Source organism: Papaver somniferum, chromosome 11 (assembly GCF_003573695.1).
Source record: "Papaver somniferum cultivar HN1 chromosome 11, ASM357369v1, whole genome shotgun sequence".
NCBI classification, from domain to species: Eukaryota; Viridiplantae; Streptophyta; class Magnoliopsida; order Ranunculales; family Papaveraceae; genus Papaver; species Papaver somniferum.
The window spans coordinates 26,187,554-26,210,885 of NC_039368.1; the positions used below are offsets into that span (position 1 = coordinate 26,187,554).

Below are 23,332 nucleotides of genomic sequence, written 5' to 3' on the forward strand. Positions count from 1 at the left end.
TAACGGGGGACTGGAATTGCTAGGAGTACCGTTTTATATGAGACAAAAAAATCATATTCGATCCTGACCGTCGGATCACTGAAACGGTATCCCTGCTAATTCCGATCTCCATTAGCAACCATGCGCGTTTCTACCGATCTATAGAAAACCAATTGCCTTTGTGGCCCTTGGAGTCTAGGTGAAAGAAGCAACATTATAGGTTGTGTTGGCCAAACATGATTAATGAAAATTGTATATATAAAAAAAAGCATCATTAGTGAATGTTAATGCATGATTATCCCCAAGGCATATTTAGCATGCCAATCTAGTTAATCCACATTCAGGAAGGACACTCCCCTATCCAGATATGCAGCACATATACGCACATATACAGTATTGTTAACCAAAGCAACATTTGTGTGGTTCCATTGACTGCTTTTCCTAAACTCAACCTTCTCCGGCCTTACTCTACTCTTTGGTTCTATTAGTCCTCCCATATGTATTCACAGTATTCTTCACCATCTGGAGTATAGAATGTTTCGCCATATGGTTCACAGTATTCTGCATTTCCCGCGTTGTGGTAGTTCCGCCGCGGAGGAGAATCTGCTATCTGTTTCCCTGTGGAACCCCGTTCGATATCATAATCTTTCTCACAATACTTCACGCACACACGGTCACAACTGTTATTTATGAGATTGAGCTTGTCAATGGGGATTGAATGATTTGAACCGGATCACGCTCGGAGTCCAGAAAAATAGTCATATCTATCTCCACAGGTTTAGGCAACTTTAAGCCTCAGATGAACAACTTGTATCTTGTATAGGTCGACCACAATGAAAGGTGCATCTAAAAGGCCAACTAGCGTAAAAAGAGTCAGGCCAAAGACGGTTGGTGCCTTGGAAGGACACCTTCCTTGAAATTCATACGCATTACGAACCTCAGCATCACCAAATGGTTTAATATGTAATACTGGTACATTTCTCCATTTTTATAGAACATTATGGACAAAGTTCTTTAAATCTTCGTTAACCTTAAATGAACCATTATGAGATCTCTTCTGTCGCACAGAGGCCTGCCCCAAACGGAATTGGATATCCCGTTCTCGATGCCTTCATGAAAATGGAAGTGCAAGAGAGGCGGCGTCTTCTCGTCTCCAAATCACTGTCTCTACATCTGCACAATAGAAAGAAAAGCAGAAATTGGGACTAGAGGTTGCATAGTACAACCCATTTACATGGACTTCAAGGGTACCAAGAATGGCTTGTTCTTCTATCTTGGGAAAGATTTCGTGGCCAGCTAAAGTTATAACATTGGCCTCTTCCTCCCTCAGGAGTGTTTTGGTGTTTGATACTACATGTTCTATCTCACCACCTTCCATCCACGTATATCCACTTACCAGTCTATCGCCTACATATACATCTTTTGGCTCGCGCTGATCCCTCCGCAAACTGCGCAAAACTTCCTGTACAGAAGATGTGGTAAGAATACCCGCCTGCACTTGTTTACGGCCCATATATGTTTCTTCTAATGTCAAGATGTATCTGCGTCTGTTAGTAATACAACCGCCAGAACTTAGAAAGAAAAGGAAAAAAAAAACAGAAATGTACGCAATCTCCAAAACAAGTCTTATCGTAGACTTGAAGAATTCTTATTCAATACTGTTAGCAGTACATGGGTATCTCCCCTCCTTTAAAATGTTAAGTCATACGAGCTTCCACGTCGCACGGTGAGTGTGACACCCCCTCAAATTAAATTAGATAAAAGCTTTGAACTAGAGCAAGTCTGGAGAGGACAAGTGGCGGGACTCTATTGGACGGAGCATTAAAATTTGAATTACACTCCATTTACACCATGTATTTAACAGAATGTTAGTAACACTGTTTGCAAAAAGGTGGGTAGATAATACTTCTGTCAGCTTTTGTGCCTAAATAATTCGAGGTGGTGATTAGGGTTTTGTTTTAGTAAATGAAGACTTAGGGTATCTGAGTTTGATTTATTAATGAAGAAGATGATTTGAATAAAGTTGATTTAAGTTGAGTTATTGATTTAGGGTTCTGCAATGTAGAAATAGAAATTAGGGATTTGAAGAAGATTTCTGGAATTGAAAAAATCATTAGTTCAGACATTTAGTTTTTTCATTCCTATCCATGAATCGCTGGACCAAATTCTTTATAAATCTCAAAGGATATCCTTATTTGTCACTTTTCAGCATTGGGTATTGAGTATCTGCACTACATTCTCATGATGGAGAAGACTTAAACATCAATCCTGCTTTGAAACTTGTAGTTCCCAAATTAAAAAGGAATCCTGCTTTCAGACTTGTGGTTCGAAGAACAAAAAGGGATGCTCAAAAAAAGATATACCAGAGGTGCAGGACAAATAGGAAAAAGTTGCTGAGACAATCACGGAATGGAAAAAAGAAAAGAAAAGGTATATCATCAATCAATTACTTTTTTCATATTATCTTCAAGTTATTGTACTGATATATTCAATTTCTTACTATTATTACCCAGCATCAGCACAAGACATATCTGAAAGTCTTTTTTTTTTTTAACTTGAAGCAGATAATAGAACTGTTTCAGATGATTATGAGGAAGTTGTTGCTGGTGGTTCGAAATCAGATAAACAATTAAGACTAAGGAGTGATGGTGATGAAGAATATGAGGTATGTAATGTTGATTTTTGTATAGATATAAGATTTAAACAATAGCCTAACCATACCATGAAATCCCGTGTTAGAGGTTTGAAATTGAAGCCTTTTGGGAATCTTCTGCCTATCAGGTAGGTAATGATTCTATGCAGATTCCAATCCTACCCTGTGATTGTACCTTTTTTTTATATGAAGAATTACCAATGTATTCCCCTCTTTATTCAAAACTTTATGTTTAGAGATTCTGGCGTAGAAGTACTTTTCAAAGCCAGTACCTTATGATATAAACCATAATATTTTATTTCATCTCAGTTTGCCAGTACCTATCCATATTTGTTAACCGGATGATCCGGTTGTATTTGTCACCCAGGTTCTTGGTGCACTTCGGATAGAGTAGAACATAACAAGATTCCACGGTTTGTGCCGATCTCGATACTGAGGTCCATAAGTTGGTTTTTCACACCGCTATTAGTTGTTGATTGATTCAACCGCTATTAGTTGTTGATTGATTCAAAGGTAAAACACCTTACCGTATATTCTCCACTTTATCTTGAACTTTCAATCGTTATAACTGTTCTTAATTAAACAGTACAATGTCTGTGGTAATTGCACTTGACTTAAATGTTTTTCGTATATGGGTTAAACAAGTCGATGATATAGGACCTTTGAGGTTTGTAGAAAAGGAGAAAACATGAAACGGATAGGCAACAATTCGAATTTCTTTACTTTCAAGGTTGATCTGACTTTAGGATATCAATGGCATGAACTAACACATCAAGTAATTAGGTTCATCGACAATACTTTTGCTCTTCATTTGTTATAGTCCGTGCATGTTTAAATCTTAAAGAAACCGTAGGGTACAATATCTCCTATGCAAAAATTAGGTAAGACATATACCATTATTCATTGATGGAAGTTAACAAACTTCATTTAATAGTGTTTCCACCGGAAATCATTTTTCCACCTTCTGAAATTGATTAGAAAAAATTGCTTCAGATTGTGTAAATACACCTCAAATAACGCTTGAATGCTTAGTTTATGCGATTATAAAATTCATGATTAGTTGTTTTACAATTCGTTTGGTTTCAGATCCAAAAAAAAAAAACGAGATTAGTATTCTTGTCCTTTTTACTAAATAGCTTAGGTGGATAAAAATGTAGAAAACTTGGTTTTATTCCGAAATTTTGTTTACTTTCCCGGTCATGTCATAAAGCTGCAATCAAATTTTAGCTCACCAGGAAATGTCTCAGAATGTGTTCAGTTGACTGAGTAATTCTGCTTATTACCTAAGAACCTCAAACATGATCGCTGTCGTATGCGTCAAAAATAAATTACTTTCTCACTACTCAAAATATAAAATATGGCAAGGGAAACAAAGGATCGTTCCCACATAGAGGACTAGGTTGTCAATATGTTTTGGTTTCCTATAAGTAACACGGGGGATTTTCTGATTTTTAAATACGAAAATAAATATAAAAGCAAATAAAGAAAGTAAACACGCAAATCAATAAGGTGAAAATCTTGGTTAAGGATTCCGTTTTCATTCACTAACACGTTCTTGTCTTAATAACTAGAATTGATATTTAATCTCTCATTATCAAAAGTCCTAGAATACCTTATCGAAAGGATATCCCGCTAATTTCCTCTTATCATCAACAAACACATTAAAAGATACAAATATGAATTCTACCAAAAGAATAACCTAATGCCTTGCGCTAATCAAGTTCAATTCTCATGGAGCATTAAGATTCATGAAACAAGGCTAATCAATGCAATCGAAATACATTGCCAAACAATTCAACAAAGGCCATGATTCACATATGATTACAAGGATGTATCACTACAAGCTATAACCATGTTTATGCTACTTGTGTTCAAGGATTATCGCTCGATGATTAACCCTGAACTAGCAATAGATGTGATTACAAGTTCTACCAATTTGCAACTTGACAAAACAAACAATCAAATCATGTTATAATACATCAATCATATAACTATATTTCCAGAGAATCATGAATGATAAATATGAGACAAAACTAATATATTGAATCAAAGAACCATGTTATGTGAAATCCAACTAATCCATAACCAATAATAAAATTAAGTACTCATGCTCAAGAAATTCATACCAAGAAGAAAGAGAAAAGGTTTCATGTTTCTCAACCCTAAGAAAAAAGTAGAAGTAAAGAGATATAAAAAAAATCTCCACAAAGATAGAGTCGCAACTTCCTTTTCAAACCTCTAGCACATAGAATTCTGGTCGTGCAAAATATATTGGCTAAATAGCCTATTGGGCTCGCACTCAAGATCCAGCCCATCTTACGTTCTTGGCTTGTCAGTTTTCCAAAACTGACAGCCTAACTCTCCTTTCTTCTCCATCTTCACGACCATGTCAGCCTGCAAGTCTTCCCATCGTTCCATTCCCTAACTCGAACTCGACTGGTTCCCTGTTATATCACTCAAACTCCATTGCCTCTTGAAACAAAGTCTGCAAATTCCATCTCTACCAAGCTCCTCTCAACAACGAACAACTCGAACTCCTTACAGCCAAATACTCATTTTCCTTCCTCCGAACATCAACCATACCCAACAACCACTACTGCCAGTTCTGTAAGCCACAGAAACATTCTTCACTTCCATCATCTTCTCTGGCTTTGTTCTCGTCTCCATACTGATTCGACTACATCAACAACACCATTGAGCATTCAACTACCACCAGTTCCAGCACTGCCATCATATCCATCACATACTCGTGCTCACCATCTCCTCCGTCTCTTGCTCGCAGGACTAGTACAGCTCCACCAGTCAGTAACCATTAGTACCTTCTGTAGAGATTCGTTTCCACGACAGCACCCATTAGTCACCGAGAATTAGCATTCCCATGACAGTCACCATCACGAGCTCTCTCCTTATATCTATGACAGCAACCTCCAGACTCGAGTTCATCACCTTTATTATCATACTCGAACAGACTTCTCAAGCTCTCCCTGCATCTTCTTCATACTACGGCCATCACCAGCTCGAACTAACCACAGCAACCTATCCCTGTATTCTTTTCAAACTCCTCCATCCATCGCAACAAGCACCAGCTCATCTTGAGCTCAACATCAACACAAGTTCCACATCTCCCTGTTTAAACTCTCAGTCACTGCATCATTGTTAATCATCACCACCAACTCAGCTGCAACGTAAACTACAGCCAACCCCAGAAATCACCAACACTCCACTCTGCCATCGCTTCTCAGCTTCCATTCTCGCATTCATTTAAACGAGTTCCATTGCCATTCTTTTCCTGGTAACAGTCAACTACCCATTCATTCAATCCATTATAATCTGGTTTAAGCCTGTCAAACCCATGAATTTCAACCATTCCTTAAGCTCCACACCTGCAACATCATAAACACCACCAGTACCTGGCACTCTCATATGCTTTCTAAAGTCAGTCGATGCGCCATCAATCATCCTTCAACGTCACTGCCAATAGCTATAGCAAACTGCATCAACCCACTTCGATCCTCAATCCCAGAGCTGAACCTCCCATACTCCATTATCTCCATCGCTATCATGCTCCATCTCAGTCACTCGACTCCATTCCATCATCTGCTTGAACAGCTGCAATTTATTCCAATTCATGCCTGCATAACCCTTCTACAATCATAACAATCACTCAATCTTCTCTGCATATTCAACTCTCATCAAAGCCCATGGAAATCCACAGCAACAAATAGTGCAGTCGACTGCAGCTTCAACAAATGGTCACCAGGCCTTTTTACGAACACTTCTCGTGCAATTTGCTGGTAATGCAGATATGGAGCTTGCTGTTGATTTCGAATCACTCTATCTCCTTTCCTGCAACAACTTAACATTCAACACAAAACCATAATTCTAAATCATTCAATTCATAGTCATCAACCTCAAGCTGTATGGCAGCAAAGATGCAGATTTTCTTCTTTCTCATTTCTTCAACAGGAACCCTAATTGTTCTTGTTCTCATCTTAAATCAATCTCTAGCATCAACCCTAACCTCCTATCTGTTCCCAGCTTCGAACTCCATCTCCAATTACTCCGGCAGCAACGATTTCACCATGAACACGACCTCATCTCATAAAGCAGCAGAAAACCAGAAAGGGGGTAGAAATGAGAAAGACTAGGTCTGTTCGACCTAATGTAGGACTAATGTCGTACAGACAGGGTTTAAGTACCCCGACTGATGGATATGGGCCACCAAAATTGCAGCCTTAGTGATTTCAATTCAACTGTCAGTCTCGCGCAACTCTGATATGCTTCAAAAGCTCACGGCTTCTTCATATGGTGTCAGAATAATCTCATTCTTTCGCTGTTAGCTTCGTCTTTTCGTTGTCTTCAACATGATGAGAAGAAATCCTGGATTTGATCTAGTTCCACTTCCTTTTTGCTCTAATAAATCCATTTTACCTAATAAACTCAAAAGAAAACATAAGAGATGCAATTTAAAAGGATTATAGCAAAGAAAGCATAAATACTAGATATAAAATTAGGTGTTTTACAACACCCATCAAATTCCCCACACTTAGACTTTGCTAGTCCTCGAGCAAATCAAACAAAATAATTCTAAAACATACATACAACTCCGTCTCGTCGAGGCTACGGTCACATTTAGCATAAATAACAAGCCTTTGAACCCCTAGGTGTCCCTAGTGGACGAGTTATAGTCTCGTGAAGGTTTACAAGAGGTCTACCTAAAAAACCTATATTTCCAACTCCAAGTACCTGTGAGAAAATGGTTGAAGAGGAGGTACCTTGTTATGAATCCAAATTAATATATATAAATTAAGCTCTGTTAAGAAAGTCGAACAAGCCACAAACTCGGAAGATAACAAACCACAATCACAAATGAAAATATTAAGAAGATGGAAATAGATATAGATGGTTGCGTTGTTGACTAAAGTGATCTGTGTTTCCCATATCTGTTTGAAGGTCGCCGCCAATGATGAACCTATGAATCCTATTGGATTGAGCTACTGGTCTGAATCTAATATCAACACACTGGCATATACAAGGGAACCAGCAGTCAATAATCTTAAATCTAGATCGACTCACTGGAAAATACAAGGGAACCAGGAGTCGATTTTATTGCACCATAATAAAAAAAATTTCATTGACATCATGATTGGATCTTATGGATCCAAGCGCATGTTTCTTGTCAACATATTACATGATAGTTCCCATGGTTCCTGCGTTCCACGCTTGCTTAAGCGACGGAGACAGGGAAAACACACACATATTGCTATCCAAGTGTCATTTTTATTCTGTTTGGTCAATTGGTCGGTCTCTTTTTTTTTTTTTTTGTAGTAACTCAATCACACTATTTCATCCTAGCAGCAATAACAATTCGATGTCACCAAATCACATAGATATAGCATAAAGTTTGCAAAAATAAAAACAGAAAGTGATATGGTGATATTCCGAGATATGGTAACAACTTTCATATTATTTCTAACACTTGAATAATTCTGTCCCTTGTAGTTAATGGGTTCCTCAACTCCCGCAACCAAAACGGTTTCATTCAAATATGCGAAAACACTCCCCCACACTTAAACTTTACATTGTCCTCAATGTAAATTAAGTCATCCAAAGTAAAATTTAAGATGGGAAATTTATAACATGATATACAAAATAAGAAGATAATATGCGTAACAACAAAAACTGAATACTCCAACTCATAGCTACTTATGAACAATAGGGGATAAACACTAAACAAGCTATTTAGTTGGCATCTCATCCCAATTCAACCAATATATATACCTCATTGTTAAGAAAAAATTCCATCTACTTAGAAAGGCTAGTGTTTATTCTAAATTGTTCAAAAATCTCTAAAAGTTGGAGTTTTGATATGCAAATATCCAAAATAAGAAAATAAAGATAAAAGACTTAAAAAAAAAGAAAGATAGAGATAGATAGATAGATACACAAAACCAGTGGGTTGCCTCCCATTTAGCGCCTGATTTAAAGTCGTCAGCCCGATTTGCAAGAAAAATTATCCATACACCAATAATCGGAAAAGTTGGGGGTCCACCCGTAGCACATGTTTTGCAAACACTAGCTTCGCACAAATATTAGTAATATAAAAAAGAAACGAAGCTATTAACCGATAAAAGCTTCCCCCACACTTATTCTTGACAACACTTGCAAGTGGGTAAAGAATATAGAAGTCAGGGACTACCACGGTTTCTGGTTCCAAAACCTGCATAGTATGAGAATCAAGTATCTCTAATGGCGGAAATCGAGAAACAAAGTCATTCAACAGTATTCTCGAAGCACATACATTCAAACCAACAAGAGGTAAAGGAGAAGAAACAATATGAAAAGGGTTAAACAAACCTTGCACAATCTATTCTATTATGGAATCCTCGTCATCCTTGAAAAACTCAAGTGAATTATTCACCTCTTGTATATCATGGTCCTCTATTAAACCTTGCAACCATTCTTCGTCCGTTTCTGCCTTAACCAAAATCTCGGCATCAACATCTTCATTATAATCCTTTGCAAGCTCAATTGGGTGTTCCACAATATTGGTCATAATGGTCTCATTCTCAACATACTCATCATCATTATACACAAACCTTGTTGCAACGAAGTTTTGTAAAACACTAGTTTCATCATACTCATGTACCTTTTGAATATGTGTTTGATCATTATAAAGATCAAGAGTTGAGTCAATTACACTAATGTCATCAAATATCTCCAAAGGTTGGTCCTTTTCAACACAATTGTACACTTCCTCTTTGTATTCATCAATGCCATTTCTTAAGTTGGAAACACCTTGTTGAAGCTCTTGGAGTGATCCATCCAAATTCTGAATATAGTGTTCCATATGGTTGTAAAGCTCGTTTGGCAAGGCAAAAGTAGAATCACTTACCTCAGTATTGTTGGGCCAATTATCTTCCCTTTGAATGGGTGAATGATCATAACTACGATCAGAAATTGGGGCTAACATACTATGAGCATATTCAGTCGATGAAACTGGTTCCATGCTTGGTTGTCTATAAACTAACTCCATGCCGACCATAAATTGTTGCATCTCATCTACCAAACTAGAAGAAATATGAATAGGAGTATAACTAGTCTCCCCTCATTGTGGTTGCTCACTTACATACCTACCATAAGAAGGTTGATATGTATGAGAATAACTCAAAGGGTACATAGAATATTGACCATAACCAAATGATTGGTTTTGATTGTATTCCCCGTAAGGATGATAGTTGTCATAATATTGTTGAGGTTGATAAACGTACCCATTGTTCCAATATGCTCCGTCCATAGAAATTGGTACCTGAAACAAGAGTTCTCAAAAATATGTCAAAATAAGAAAATAAGAAAACAAAAAGAAGAAACAAAACTAAAAACAAAAATAAGAAACCAAAAACAAGTGACAACCGCTGCCGGGGAAATTTGATCACTGTCGTATGCGTCAAAAATAAATTACTTTCTCACTACTCAAAATATAAAATATAGCAAGGGCAAGAAAAGATCGTTCCCACATAGAGGACTAGGTTGTCAATATGTTTCGGTTTCCTATAAGTAACACGGGGGATTTTCTGATCTTTAAATACGAAAATAAATATAAAAGCAAATAAAGAAAGTAAACACACAAATCAATAAGGTGAAAATATTGGTTAAGGGTTTCGTTTTCATTCACTAATACGTTCTTGTCTTAATAACTAGAATTGATATTTATCATTATCAAAGCCCTAGAATACCTTATCGAAAGGATATCCCGCTAATTTCCTCTTATCATCAACAAACACATTAAAAGATGCGAATATGAATTCTACCAAAAGAATAACCTAACGCCTTGCGCTAATCAAGTTCAATTCCCATGGAGCATTAAGATTCATGAAACAAGGCTAACCAATGCAATCAAAATACATTGCGCAAAATATTTAACAAAGGCCATGATTCACATATGATTGCAAGGATGTATCACTACGAGCTATAACCATGTTTATGCTACTTGTGTTCAAGGATTATCGCTCGATGATTAACCCTAAACTAGCAATAGATGTGATTACAAGTTCTACCAATTTGCAACTTGACAAAACAAACAATCAAATCATGTTATAATACGTCAATCATATAACAATATTTCCAGAGAATCATGAACGATAAATATGAGACAAAACTAATATATTGAATCAAAGAACCATGTTATGTGAAATCCAACTAATCCATAACCGATAATAAAATTAAGTACTCATATTCAAGGAGTTCATAACAAGAAGAAAGAGAAAAGGTTTCATGTTTCTCAACCCTAGACAAAAAGTAAAAGTAAAGAGATATAAAAAAAATCTCCACAACATGGAGTCGCAACTTCCTTTTCAAACCTCTCGCACATAGAATTCTGGTCGTGCAAAATATATTGGCTAAATAGCCTATTGGGATCGCACTCAAGATCCGGCCCATCTTACGTTCTTGGCTTGTCAGTTTTCCAAAACTGACAGCCTAACTCTCCTTTCTTCTCCATCTTCACGACCATGTCAGCCTGCAAGTCTTCCCATCGTTCCATTCCATAACTCGAACTCGACTGGTTCCCTGTTGTATTATTCAAACTCCATTGCCTCTTGAAACAAAGTCTGCAGATTCCATCTCTACCAAGCTCCTCTCAACAACGAACAACTCGAGCTCCTTACAGCCAAATACTCATTTTCCTTCCTCCGAACATCAACCATACCCAACAACCACTACTGCCAGTTCTGTAAGCCACAGAAACATTCTTCACTTCCATCATCTTCTCTGGCTTTGTTCTCGTCTCCATACTGATTCGACTACAGCAACAACACCATTGAGCATTCAACTACCACCAGTTCCAGCACTGCCATCATATCCATCACATACTCGTGCTCACCATCTCTTCCGTCTCTTGCTCACAGGACTAGTACAGCTCCACCAGTCAGTAACCATTAGTACCTTCTGTAGAGATTCGTTTCCACGACAGAACCCATCAGTCACCGAGAATTAGCATTCCCATGACAGTCACCATCACGAGCTCTCTCCTTATATCTATGACAGCAACCTCCAGACTCGAGCTCATCACCTTTATTATCATACTCGAACACAGACTTCTCAAGCTCTCCCTACATCTTCTTCATACTACGGCCATCACCAGCTCGAACTAACCACAGCAACCTACATCCCTGTATTCTATTCAAACTCCTCCATCCATCGCAACAAGCACCAGCTCATCTTGAGCTCAACAGCAACACAAATTCCACATCTCCCTGTTTAAACTCTCAGTCACTGCACCATTGTTAATCATCACCACCAACTCAGCTGCAACGTAAACTACAGCCAACCCCAGAAATCACCAACACTCCACTCTGCCATCGCTTCTCAGCTTCCATTCTCGCATTCATTTAAACGAGTTCCATTGGCATTCTTTTCCTGGTAACGGTCAACTACCCATTCATTCAATGCATTATAATCTGGTTTAAGCCTGTCAAACCCATGAATTTCAACCATTCCTTAAGCTCCACACCTGCAGCATCATAAACACCACCAGTTCCTGGCACTCTCATATGCTTTCTAAAGTCAGTCGATGCGCCATCAATCATCCTTCATCGTCACTGCCAATAGCTACAGCAAACTGCATCAACCCACTTTGATCCTCAATCCCAGAGCTGAACCTCCCATACTCCATTATCTCCATCGCTATCATGCTCCATCTTAGTCACTCGACTCCATTCCATCATCTGCTTGAACAGCTGCAATTTATTCCAATTCATGCCTGCACAACCCTTCTACAAGCACAACAATCACTCAATCTTCTCTGCATATTCAAATCTCACTAAAACCCATGGCAATCCACAGCAACAAATAGTGCAGTCACTGCAGCTTCAACAAATGGTCACCAGGCCTTTTTACGAACACTTCTCCTGCAATTTGCTGGTAATGCAGATATGGAGCTTGTTGTTGATTTCGGATCACTCTATCTCCTTTCCTGCAATAACTTAACATTCAACACAAACCCATAATTCTAAATCATTCGATTCATAGTCATCAACCTCAAGCTGTATGGCAGCAAAGATGCAGACTTTCTTCTTTCTCATTTCTTCAACAGGATCCCTAATTGTTCTTGTTCTCATCTTAAATAAATCTCTAGAATCAACCCTAACCTCCTATCTGTTCTCAGCTTCGAACTCCATCTCCAATTACTCCGGCAGCAATGATTTCACCATGAACACGACCTCATCTCATAAAGCAGCAGAAAACCAGAAAGGGGTTAGAAATGAGAAAGACTAGGTCTGTTCGACCTAATGTGGGACTAATGTCGCACGGACTGGGTTTAAGCACCCCGAATGATGGATATGGGCCACCAAAATGGAGCCTTAGTGATTAATTCAACTGTCAGTCCTGCGAGACTGACAGCTCCGCAACTCTGATATTCTTCAAAAGCTCACAACTTCTTCATACGGTGTCAGAATAATCTCATTCTTTCGCTATTAGTTTCGTCTTTTCGTTGTCTTCAACATGATGAGAAGAAATCCTGGGTTTGAGCTAGTTCCACTTCCTTTTTGCTCCAATAACTCCATTGTACCTAATAAACTCAAAAGCAAACATAAGAGATGCAAATTAAAAGAATTATAGCAAAGAAAGCATAAATACTAGATATAAAATTAGGTGTTTTACAACACCCATCAAAACACAAGGCAAATGAAGATAAACTGGAGGTACATTGTTCATATAAATTACTTTCATTCACTTATCCTAATTTCATTGCATGAGCTTAATCATAATTTTACTAAAATGATTTATTTTGTTGCGCTGGACTTGATCATAGCGAGTTATTCTAAATCGGAGAGACTCGGATTTTCTTACATGCTGTCGATGCAGGAGTTTAATGTGATAATGAAGCGATGTACGATGCGTTATTTAGAACCGTTCATGTGCGTCATTGCTGTGAGAAAGGAAGGCGAGAATATGCTTAGTGCCATGCTTAAAAATGTCATTGGAACTCTTGATTTTCATTTCAAGTACATGTTACAGGGGGAGACTTATCCTGAGGTACATTATACATGGATAATTATCTTTTAAGTTAGCATTTTGATATTGAGAATCACCTAATTAAGATTTGAATCCCTTGATTGCCCAGGAATTTTTATAGACAGCTGTGAATCTGTTTAGCACCTTCAAAAGAAGGGGATCACAGAAACATGGCATAATCTCAAACATAATTGTTAAGGATCTGTTTACCTTCAAGGTGAGTACTGCTTAAGTTCTCTTCCATTCATCTAAATTGCATGCTTAGCTGTAAGGAGGAAAACTAATGCAACTGATTATCTTGAATTTGATGATTCAGGTATAAATCAGTTATACTTACATCTCTGTCGGGATAACAAACCAGCATTAGCACTATACAGAAAGATGGGATTTGGGGTAATAATACTTTTACTGATCCATTTTTCATTCATTTTCTAATGGTTAGTTACTTTTGATCAGTAACCATCAGCTGGTCATGACATGAAAAATTCTCCTTTCTAATACTTGCAGAGGCGACTCCTCATCTGGAAGAATATAACCTATACGTCTGCAACATAAATGTGTAGTTAGATTTCATAAACTGATAAAGGTTTTGCTTTTTTTTGAAGATGACAATAGTATTTTCATTCAGTGAGAGATGGCATAAGAAAAATAGTATGTACGGTACCACTATAGTCACTTTATGAAAAGATCGGTATGTGTCCTTTGTTTGCTTGTAGAGGTTGTTTGTGCAGCTATTCTTGAAAGTACTGAAAGGGATTTCCACCAGAACTCTCATGGTACAACTCAAGAAACATTTACCGTTGGTTTCAAAAGTCTCGAAGGACGGTGAAACACCTCATGATGAAATACTTGAAAATGCAAAGGAAAATTTAAAGAATTTTGAGGAAAGGAAAGATTACAGTTCTAGGAACATGAAAGGTAAACATTGGTGGACGCCATCAACTTACTCAAAACTGGTAAAAATAGGCGGTGCCGAGTTCAGTAATTGGGCAAGCTGAGTATATACCTGCTTACAGGCTTCAAATTGACAGTGACCAACTTAAGAACGTGAAGCTTGATATAGTTGGAGGAAATCTGAAGAAAATAGGTGGGAAGTACTTCTGACCCACTCCCAAATGGTATTTTATTCTTCCCTTGCATCCCTGGCCTTCAACCAGTATTCTTAACGGAAAAGAGCCTCCGATTTGAAATGTCGTGTTATGTAGGTCTTTTGGTCTAAGAACGATGTGCTATACTACTTTTTTTACATTAATTATCCTCAATATATACTCAAGTTGTTTTTTCTGCATGCCTCTTCGACAGAGTTGTATGTGTATGTGATGTCATTATAGCTTTATAATCTGAGCAGTTGCAGTCTGGTTTTCTATTGAACCAAGCTTTTCTGCTTTTCTGCTTAAATGCTTTTCTGCTTAAATGCTTCGTAGCTTTACATACTGTACTTCACCAGGGAACACCCCACCAACAAATAGATTAGGCCATTAAGAAAATATCAGAATAGCTAGCGAGACTGCTTGTTGCTATACCACCTGATGATATTATAATGTGATCTGTCTTTTAAGTTGTAGCAGTTTTTCTATTTAAATGCTCTTCAATTTGTCTGACATATCTGAAATTCAATCCATACCTTCCTATCAGATGATCGATATAGCACACCACCAGCTATTTCAATACGTGTAATCTTATGGCCAGTATTGTGGAGTAAATTTTGAGAGATCACTAAGGCGTAACATTAAATTTGCTAATTAGGCAGTGTGCTGTATCATGGGCACATCTCCCATATCGCTGCTAAATACACAATGTGTAAGTGAAGATAACAATCCATTCATTTTAGATTGCCCGGCGATGGGGCGAGGCGAAGCCGAGCTATATGCATCGGGACGGGACGAGGCGAAGCCAAACCATACCAAATCAAAAATATATCACTACGGGACGGGGTGAAGCCCTGCGACACCAAATCAAAAATGTACGATCGGGCGAGGCGAAACCACATCATACCAATCAAAAAAGATGGTTAAAAGAAAAAAATATAATAAAAAATCCTAAGCAACCGAGCGAGGCGAAGCCAAGCCACATCAAATAAAAAAATCCTAAACATGTATCAGACGGGGTGAGGCGAAGCCGAACTACACCAAATCAAAAATTCTAAACATGCATTGGGACGGAACGAGGTAAAGCGGTTTTCGGGCCTCCCTGGGCGTAGTATGGACACAAAATCTAGTTTATAATAAGAGGATATACAAAATATAAGGAAGGACTTCTAAATAAAAGAATCACAAGTATAGAAAGACTTGGACCCAAACCAAAGCTAGCTTAAATTGTAAGCAAGACTACCATATTCGCTCTGTATCCTTAATGGGTTAAGTGGCAAAATGCCCCAAAATTGATCCCAACCTTGTGAAAAAGCTCCGGACGTTAGGAAACAGGTCAAAATGCCCATTCCGTTATTTTTGGGGTATTTTGATCAAAATTGGCCGTCTTGACCGGTCAGCGGAGTTTTGAAATTCCATTTTTACCCTTTTTAATCAAAACGTCCCGATCCGCCACTATCACCGCCACCACCAAATGAACAACCACTAATTACCACTGTTGCTGCCACCACCACCACCCCCTACCACGGCCACCACCACTACCACTAGAACAATCGCTACCACCACCGCCACCTCCATCAACGGCACTAACCGCCAGCACCACCACCACCAACAGCACTGGCACTATCACCACCGCTACCACCATCGCACCACCACCAACAACACCAACAGCACCACCACCACCGCCACTATCACCACCGCACCACCACCACCTGAACCCTAAGCCATGAATCCTAAATCCTAAACCCTGAACCCCGAACCCTGAATTTAAAATACTGAACTCTAAATTATGAACAATGTACCCTGGAGGGAAATTTCGACTACTTAACTATCCTTAACTGAAAATCTAACGGATTGGGGAATTTTGATCTATTCCCTAACGTCCGAGGCATTTTCACAAGGTTGAGGTCGATTTTGGGGAATTTTATCATTTATTCCATCCTTAATACGCCCCCGCAAGTTGAGCGTCCGGATGGTCAGCTTGTTACGAAGATCACTGTGACGTTGAGAACCCAAATTCGTAGTTAATACATCAGCAAGCTGATCACGTGTAGAAATAAATCGAACGTCGAGTTGGCAGCGGGCAACACGTTCACAGACAAAGTTATAATCGATCTGAATGTGTTTGGTCCGAGCATGAAAAATGGGATCCACAGTAAGATAAGTGGCGCCAATGTTGTCACACCTACGCAAGAATGAGGGAATCAATAGGTATGTGTGCAAGTGGTTTCGACAATCAATGAAGGAATCAATAGGTGTGTGTGCAAGTGGTTTCGACAATCAATGAGGGAATCAATAGGTGTGTGTACAAGTGGTTTCGACAATCAATCCTCAATGACTAGCCACATTATAGTGAGGATATAGGCCAATTTTTAATTTATGATGAGCGGTAAACATGCAAGGACATAATGTATGGTCAACGACGTCTATTACTGGTATACGAATTATGAGCTGAAAATAAGAGAATACTAGTGTGTAACCCGTGCTACGCACCGAGACTGGTGGAAATTATCGATTTTTGTGGCGGGGATTCGCCCCGCACCCGTTACCCAGATGCATTTAAACAGCTTCAAAAAATAATCTTGATTAGTCAGACTATTTTTAATAGATACCTCAAGCTATATTTTGAGGGCGATTGCTATATGCCTAGTATAAAATGATTTGAACAAAGAGAAAGTATGAATTCTAGATAGTTCATTATGTACACCTTTGACAATAGCAACTAAAAGCATCAACTGAATCTTTCATATATTTTTTTGTCTGAATCACACTTTCATTAATTTTTAAAAGGAGGTTTTAAAAGATTACAAGGAAGAAAAATTACCAAAAATAAACATCCAACTACATAGGCTAATAACCAAACAAACTTAACAGATTCTATAGTATTCCACATTTGGTTGCTCTACCCTTGCTAGAAAGTGTGGTCTTCCATGATAGACATTTCTTTGTCCTGCTTCCAATCTAGTACCTTTCTTTGCAGTTGTGTCTGCTGCAAAGTTTTTTTCCCTGTAGCTGTGTAAGAATATAATTGACTGAACATGTTTCATTGCCTTCTGCCATCTCATTTTCACAAACCAGGGCATCTGGTTATTTTCAAATTCTGTTATGACAGTTTTGGATTCTGAATTTAGTATTACATTGAGCATCTTCCATTCAACAACCAACTCAATTGCATTTATTACTGCATGCACTTCTGCTATGTAGTTTGTAGCACTACCAATTCCACCAGTTATAACCCCCAGAACTTGACTCAAATGATCTCTAATTACTACACCAAAACCAGCAAGTCCTGGGTTCCCAATTGAAGCACCATCATAGCAGAACATGATAAAACCAGGACTAGGTGGATTCCAGTAACAAGTTTTAATGTTTTGAAATTTGATTTTTCTTGGTTCAAGATTAAAGAACAGGATTACCTGATTATCAATGTCAGAACTCCATTTGTTGTTTTTCATTCTGAGATTCCCTTCATAAATTGTTTTCTTGATTCTTGCCTTGAAGCTTTGAGTATTTGATTACTTGCTCTGCTCCACAATTCTTTTAAAATTGCACAGGATGCTATGATCCAGCATTTTTTAATGAAAGGGATATGATTACTTGCTCTGCTCCACACCTCTTCAAAGGACTTTGTAATATCATCACCAACACCAATTTACCTTTGATTTCTCTTTTCTTATTAAATTGATTGCAGAAGTAGTTGTAAGATTACCTTTGATTTATCCTTTCCATATTAGAATATCATCACCAACACCAATTTCAGGTAGATTATAGTGTGTAAGGGTTTGTTTTAGCTCCTCGGGTAAATTCCACTTTCCTTCAAGAATTAAGTCTGATACTTTCAGGTTGATATGCTCCTTAACATACTCTTTGATTCCAACTTCTTTAATTATTGGAGTATTACCTAACCATGAATCAAACCAAAAATATATTTTCTTCCCATCCCCAAGACACCATCTTATGTTTTCTTTCAAGTGATTCCAATCTCATTTAAGTTCTGGCCAAATAGATGAAAGTAGCCAATTGTTCTTCCATTGATGTTGTTTGTCTTGAAATTTAGCTTTAATAAACATGGCCCACTCTGCTTCTGAATTTATAATCCTCCATAGAATCTTCATTAATAATGTTTATTGAGTACTTCCAATCTTTGTAAGCCAAGACCTCCTTCACTATAGGGAGAGAACACCTTCTTCCAAGACATGGTTTTATATTTCATAATATCACCATCTCCAGACCATAGGAAATTTCTAATAATTTTTTCACATATTTTGATCATTGACTTTGGCCATTTATAAATAGACATGCTGTAAATTGGAACGCTGCAAAGAACTGATTTAATCAGCAAAAGTCTATCACTAAAAGAAATAAATTTGCCTTTCCAGCTAGCCAACTTCTTTTGCATTATCTCCACCATGGGCCAAACTGTTGAGATTTTTACTCTTCCATAATGTAAGATGACTCCATATTTGTCTGGCAAGCTATTCACTTCCATTTGAAGTTTTTCTTTAATTTGAATCATTCTTGTTGTGGTTTTTCCTTCCACAAAAAGTTTGCTTTTGCTCTTATTAATCACTTGGCCTGAACTGTCTTGATATTCCTCTAACAGTTTCAACAAATTTTGAATGCTCTTCTTTGCTCCATTGGAGAAGATAAAAACATCATCTGCAAAGAACATATGAGTAGAATGAATTCCATTTCTTATTACCACTGGACTTATCTTACCCTCCATCACCAACTTTGGAATATTTTTACTAAGAACATCTTCCATCAAGACAAAAAGTATTGGAGATAGAGGGTCTCCTTGTCTCAACCCTCTACCCACTGAAAAGAAACCATTTGGTCCTCAATTTATCATGACTGATATTCTTGCAGATTCAAAAAGAATTCCCAGCCATTCACACCATGTCTCTGAAAATCCATACTTTTTAAGAACTTGAAAAAGAAATTTCCATCTCACAGAGTCATAAGCCTGAGCTATATCTAGTTTGTGACCAATATTGCCATTTCTTCTTTTCTTTTTCAATTCATTAACCATTTCAGAAGCTAAAACAATTTGATCTTGTATGTTTCTTCCTTTGATGTATGCTGCTTGTTGAGGAGAGATTAGCTTATGCATTAGGCTTGACATTCTGGATGTAATGATTTTGGTAAAGATTTTGAAACTTACATTGCTTAGACCAATTGGCCTATATTGCTGAGGAGATCTTGCACCTTCTACTTTTGGGAGCAGCACAAGGAAATTAGATTTTAGATCTTTGGAATAAATCTTCTTTTCCATAAAAATTGAACTGCAGTAACCACATCATCTTGAATTATCTCCCAACATGCCCTATAAAAGCTACCTGAAAAGCCATCTGGACCTGGAGAGCTATCTGGATCCATTTCCCATATAGTTTGTTTAATTTCTTCCTTAGTTGGAACAACATCCAAAATAGTTTGATCTTCTGTTGTTATTAATTTTGGAAAATCTCTCTTCAAAGAATTTAAAAAGCTCTTCAGCTATTTTACCTTGATCTGTAATGATTTCATTGCTACGATTCTCCAATTCACAGATTGAGTTTCTTACTTGCCTTACTTTAAGCTTGGTATGAAAAAAATTGTATTTGCTGACCCTTCTTTAACCCATTTGGTTCTATATTTAAGTTTGAGCATTGTACTTAACTGCACTTCTTTTGTATTCAACTTATTTTCTGCTTTTACTAAATTGTCTAATAACTCCTCATTAAATGGATTTTCATCAGACAACTTCATTGCTTATTGAACTTATGTTGTAGCTTCCTTGATTTATTCATTTACATTTCCAAACACTTTCCAGTTCCATTCCACTAACACCTTTTTTAACTTTTTAAGCTTGCTCTGGAATACATAAGCTGGATCTCCTACAATCTTTTCAGTCCAACACTTAGTAACAACTTCCATGAAGTTAGGATGCTCAATCCAAAAATTTTGAAACTTTTGTGGAACATTTTTTGGTTTAGGACAGCTTACACAACCACCTAAAAGAGGAAAATGATCAGAAGCTATTCTTAAACCAACTTTATAACTCCAGCCATCATACTTTTGAATCCAAAAATTATTAACTACTTCCCTGTCAAGATTGCATAAAATTCTTTTAGCACCATATTGGCAGTTAGACCAACTATACTCACACCCAGATTTTGAAGCCTGCTGTAGTTCACATTTATCTAGACAATTACTGAATTCAAGCATATTTCTTGTATTAGGATCTCTCCCTCCAGATTTTTCTTCTGCAGTTAGGAATGTATTAAAATAACCAATATCCAACCAAGGAAGATTGAACCTACTGATGACTTCCATTTAAGACCATAAATTTCTTCTTTGCACAGTTCCTACATGAGCATGAACTCCAGATACCAGATTACCTCCAATGTTGACAGTGATCATTTGAGTTGACATTGATACCACAGTTGGTGTAGGAATATTTTTGTTTCAAAATAACCAAATGTTTCCTTTCTTATTCAAAAGTGAATTATGAATTACCATGTTCTGCATCCCAGGTAAATTCAATTTATTGCAAAATGCTGCATTGCAACTTATTTTAGGTTCTGCTATAAAAACTACTGAATGTTGAAATTGATTTATTAAAGACCTTAATTTCTATTGAGCCCTAGGTCTTTTCAGGCCCATGAGATTCCAAAAAATACTCTCATTGTAAGGATTGGAGGTCCCTAGTACCTCATTTTCCTTGATTCTTCCTGAAATTATATTTGTTGTTTACTTGCTGAGTTTTTCCTTTAGTTGGAGCTTCTTTTTGTTGCATTTCTGGAGTTGGCTTTGTGCCAGAAGTTGAAGGTTTTTGAATTATTTTTGACCAAGTTGTTGTTGGAATCCTTTCCTCTGAGATTGACCCATCTTTGCCACTAATAAAATGATAACACTCTTCTCAATTGCATTATCTTCTGCTATTTGTTGAATTATTGATGGAGATAAATTTCCACTCCTTTCACTTACACTATTTACTTCCTCCTCAATTACTGTATTAAGAGTCTCAAATCTACCAGAAGATAGATTAACTTGTTGAGGAGTTAAAATATGCTTATGGATTTCAGGTCCTGGAGTATAACAAATATCAAATTTAACCTGTACTTGTTGTGCTTCTGCTCTGGGTGATGGATTACCTTTCTTTTTTATCCCTTTTTTGATCAGGAGAAATTGGATTGAGATTAGTTGTAGTTGCTTCATGCTTTCCTTGGCTTATGTTTGATTCTCCTTCATTAGATACCTTCACTCTACATTCAGCTTGTAAATGACCAACAATCTTACAATGGTGGCAAAATTTTTGGAAGTTTTGTTAGAAGTACACTTTGCATAAAACCTCCAAACTTGGTTTTAATCCAAAATTTATGTGGAATTTTCTTTGCTAAATCAATTTTAATAAGTAATCTTGCATATAATCCAGTTTCGAAATTTAAGGTAGCTTCATCTACCTTTACTGGTTCTCCCAAAGCTGCACTGATTTTGAATAGAGTCTGCCCATACCAATATTCTAAGCTCAGCCCAGGATAATGAACCCGAACCATTGCTGGGGAAGTTCTATATAATTCTGGATGAAAATTTGGTATCCAATTGTGAATCCATAAAGTTTGATTGTATACTTCCCATAACCCAGATTTGATATAATTCTGATCTTTTTCATTATCAAGCTTAATTGTAAATAATCCTTTTCCCAATGGAATTATCTTACATTGACCAACTAATTTCCACTGAGATTTCAAGTTTGAAACAACATCTGCAAATTTTAGACGAAGCAAATCGAGACGTCCAATCAAAGAAAATTTCCACCTAGCACACCTCTCTTCAATTCCATTACTAAGATCTATGGAAGGACTTTCTTCTACTATATTATCTAGATCCACAAAGGGAGAATTCTCTTCTGAATTTGGATTCATCTCAGAATTTTGAGATTTCTCCATTAAAATTGAAAGAAAAAATAGAAAAGTACTAACTCTTTAAGAACAATTAATGAACACCAATCATTGAGATGCTGGAATTCACCTGAGATTCTGATTTTACCTGGAACAATTAAGATTTGAGGACAGATCGAGTGATTTCGGGAAGAAATTTTCCACCGTTTCGCCGAGTTGCAGAGCTCAACTCAGTCCCGAGTTTGAATTGGCGCGTTCAAATCTTTCATATATTGCAATAGCCTAAAATTTTATTTGAAATGTAGCCAAGCTGGAAAGGATTTTCGAACATCGTTGGTTGATCAATTGCCAACCTGTTCACCACTATGCATCCCGCACCATCAAAGGAATTAAAATTAGAAAGACCTAATTTCTTTTAAATTGTTTGGGTCTAGTCTAAATCAACATAAAAATAATTAGTTAGCTTAAATTAGAAACTACAAAAAATATAATTGATGCATAAATACCATTTAATAGTTTAATAATTGTAATGAAATCCATTTAATTAGAAATCGTCACAACTTAAACATAAACTTGATTGTCGCCCTTATATAATTATAATAAAATTCATTTAATTTAAAATTGCCACAATTTAAACCTAAATTTGATTGTAGTCCTAGATATCAAATTTCATATTTTTATATTTATGTGTATATTTTTTTCATTATGAAGTA

General features: G+C 37.1%; 1 protein-coding gene and 1 long non-coding RNA gene across 2 annotated transcripts; one reads left to right on the forward strand and one right to left on the reverse strand.

Moving 5' to 3' along the window:
- Nucleotides 1–13,587: 13,587 nt before the first annotated feature.
- LOC113322202 lies at nt 13,588–14,035 on the forward strand. The gene is made up of 3 exons (XR_003347081.1): nt 13,588–13,669; nt 13,758–13,865; nt 13,965–14,035. It is a non-coding gene; the product is annotated as an uncharacterized LOC113322202 (long non-coding RNA).
- A 3,568-nt stretch (nt 14,036–17,603) lies between these two features.
- Nucleotides 17,604–18,191, reverse strand: LOC113324239 (ribonuclease H-like). The gene has a single exon (XM_026572558.1). The coding sequence runs from the start codon at nt 18,189–18,191 to the stop codon at nt 17,604–17,606; it is 588 nt and encodes a 195-aa protein (XP_026428343.1).
- Nucleotides 18,192–23,332: the final 5,141 nt, after the last annotated feature.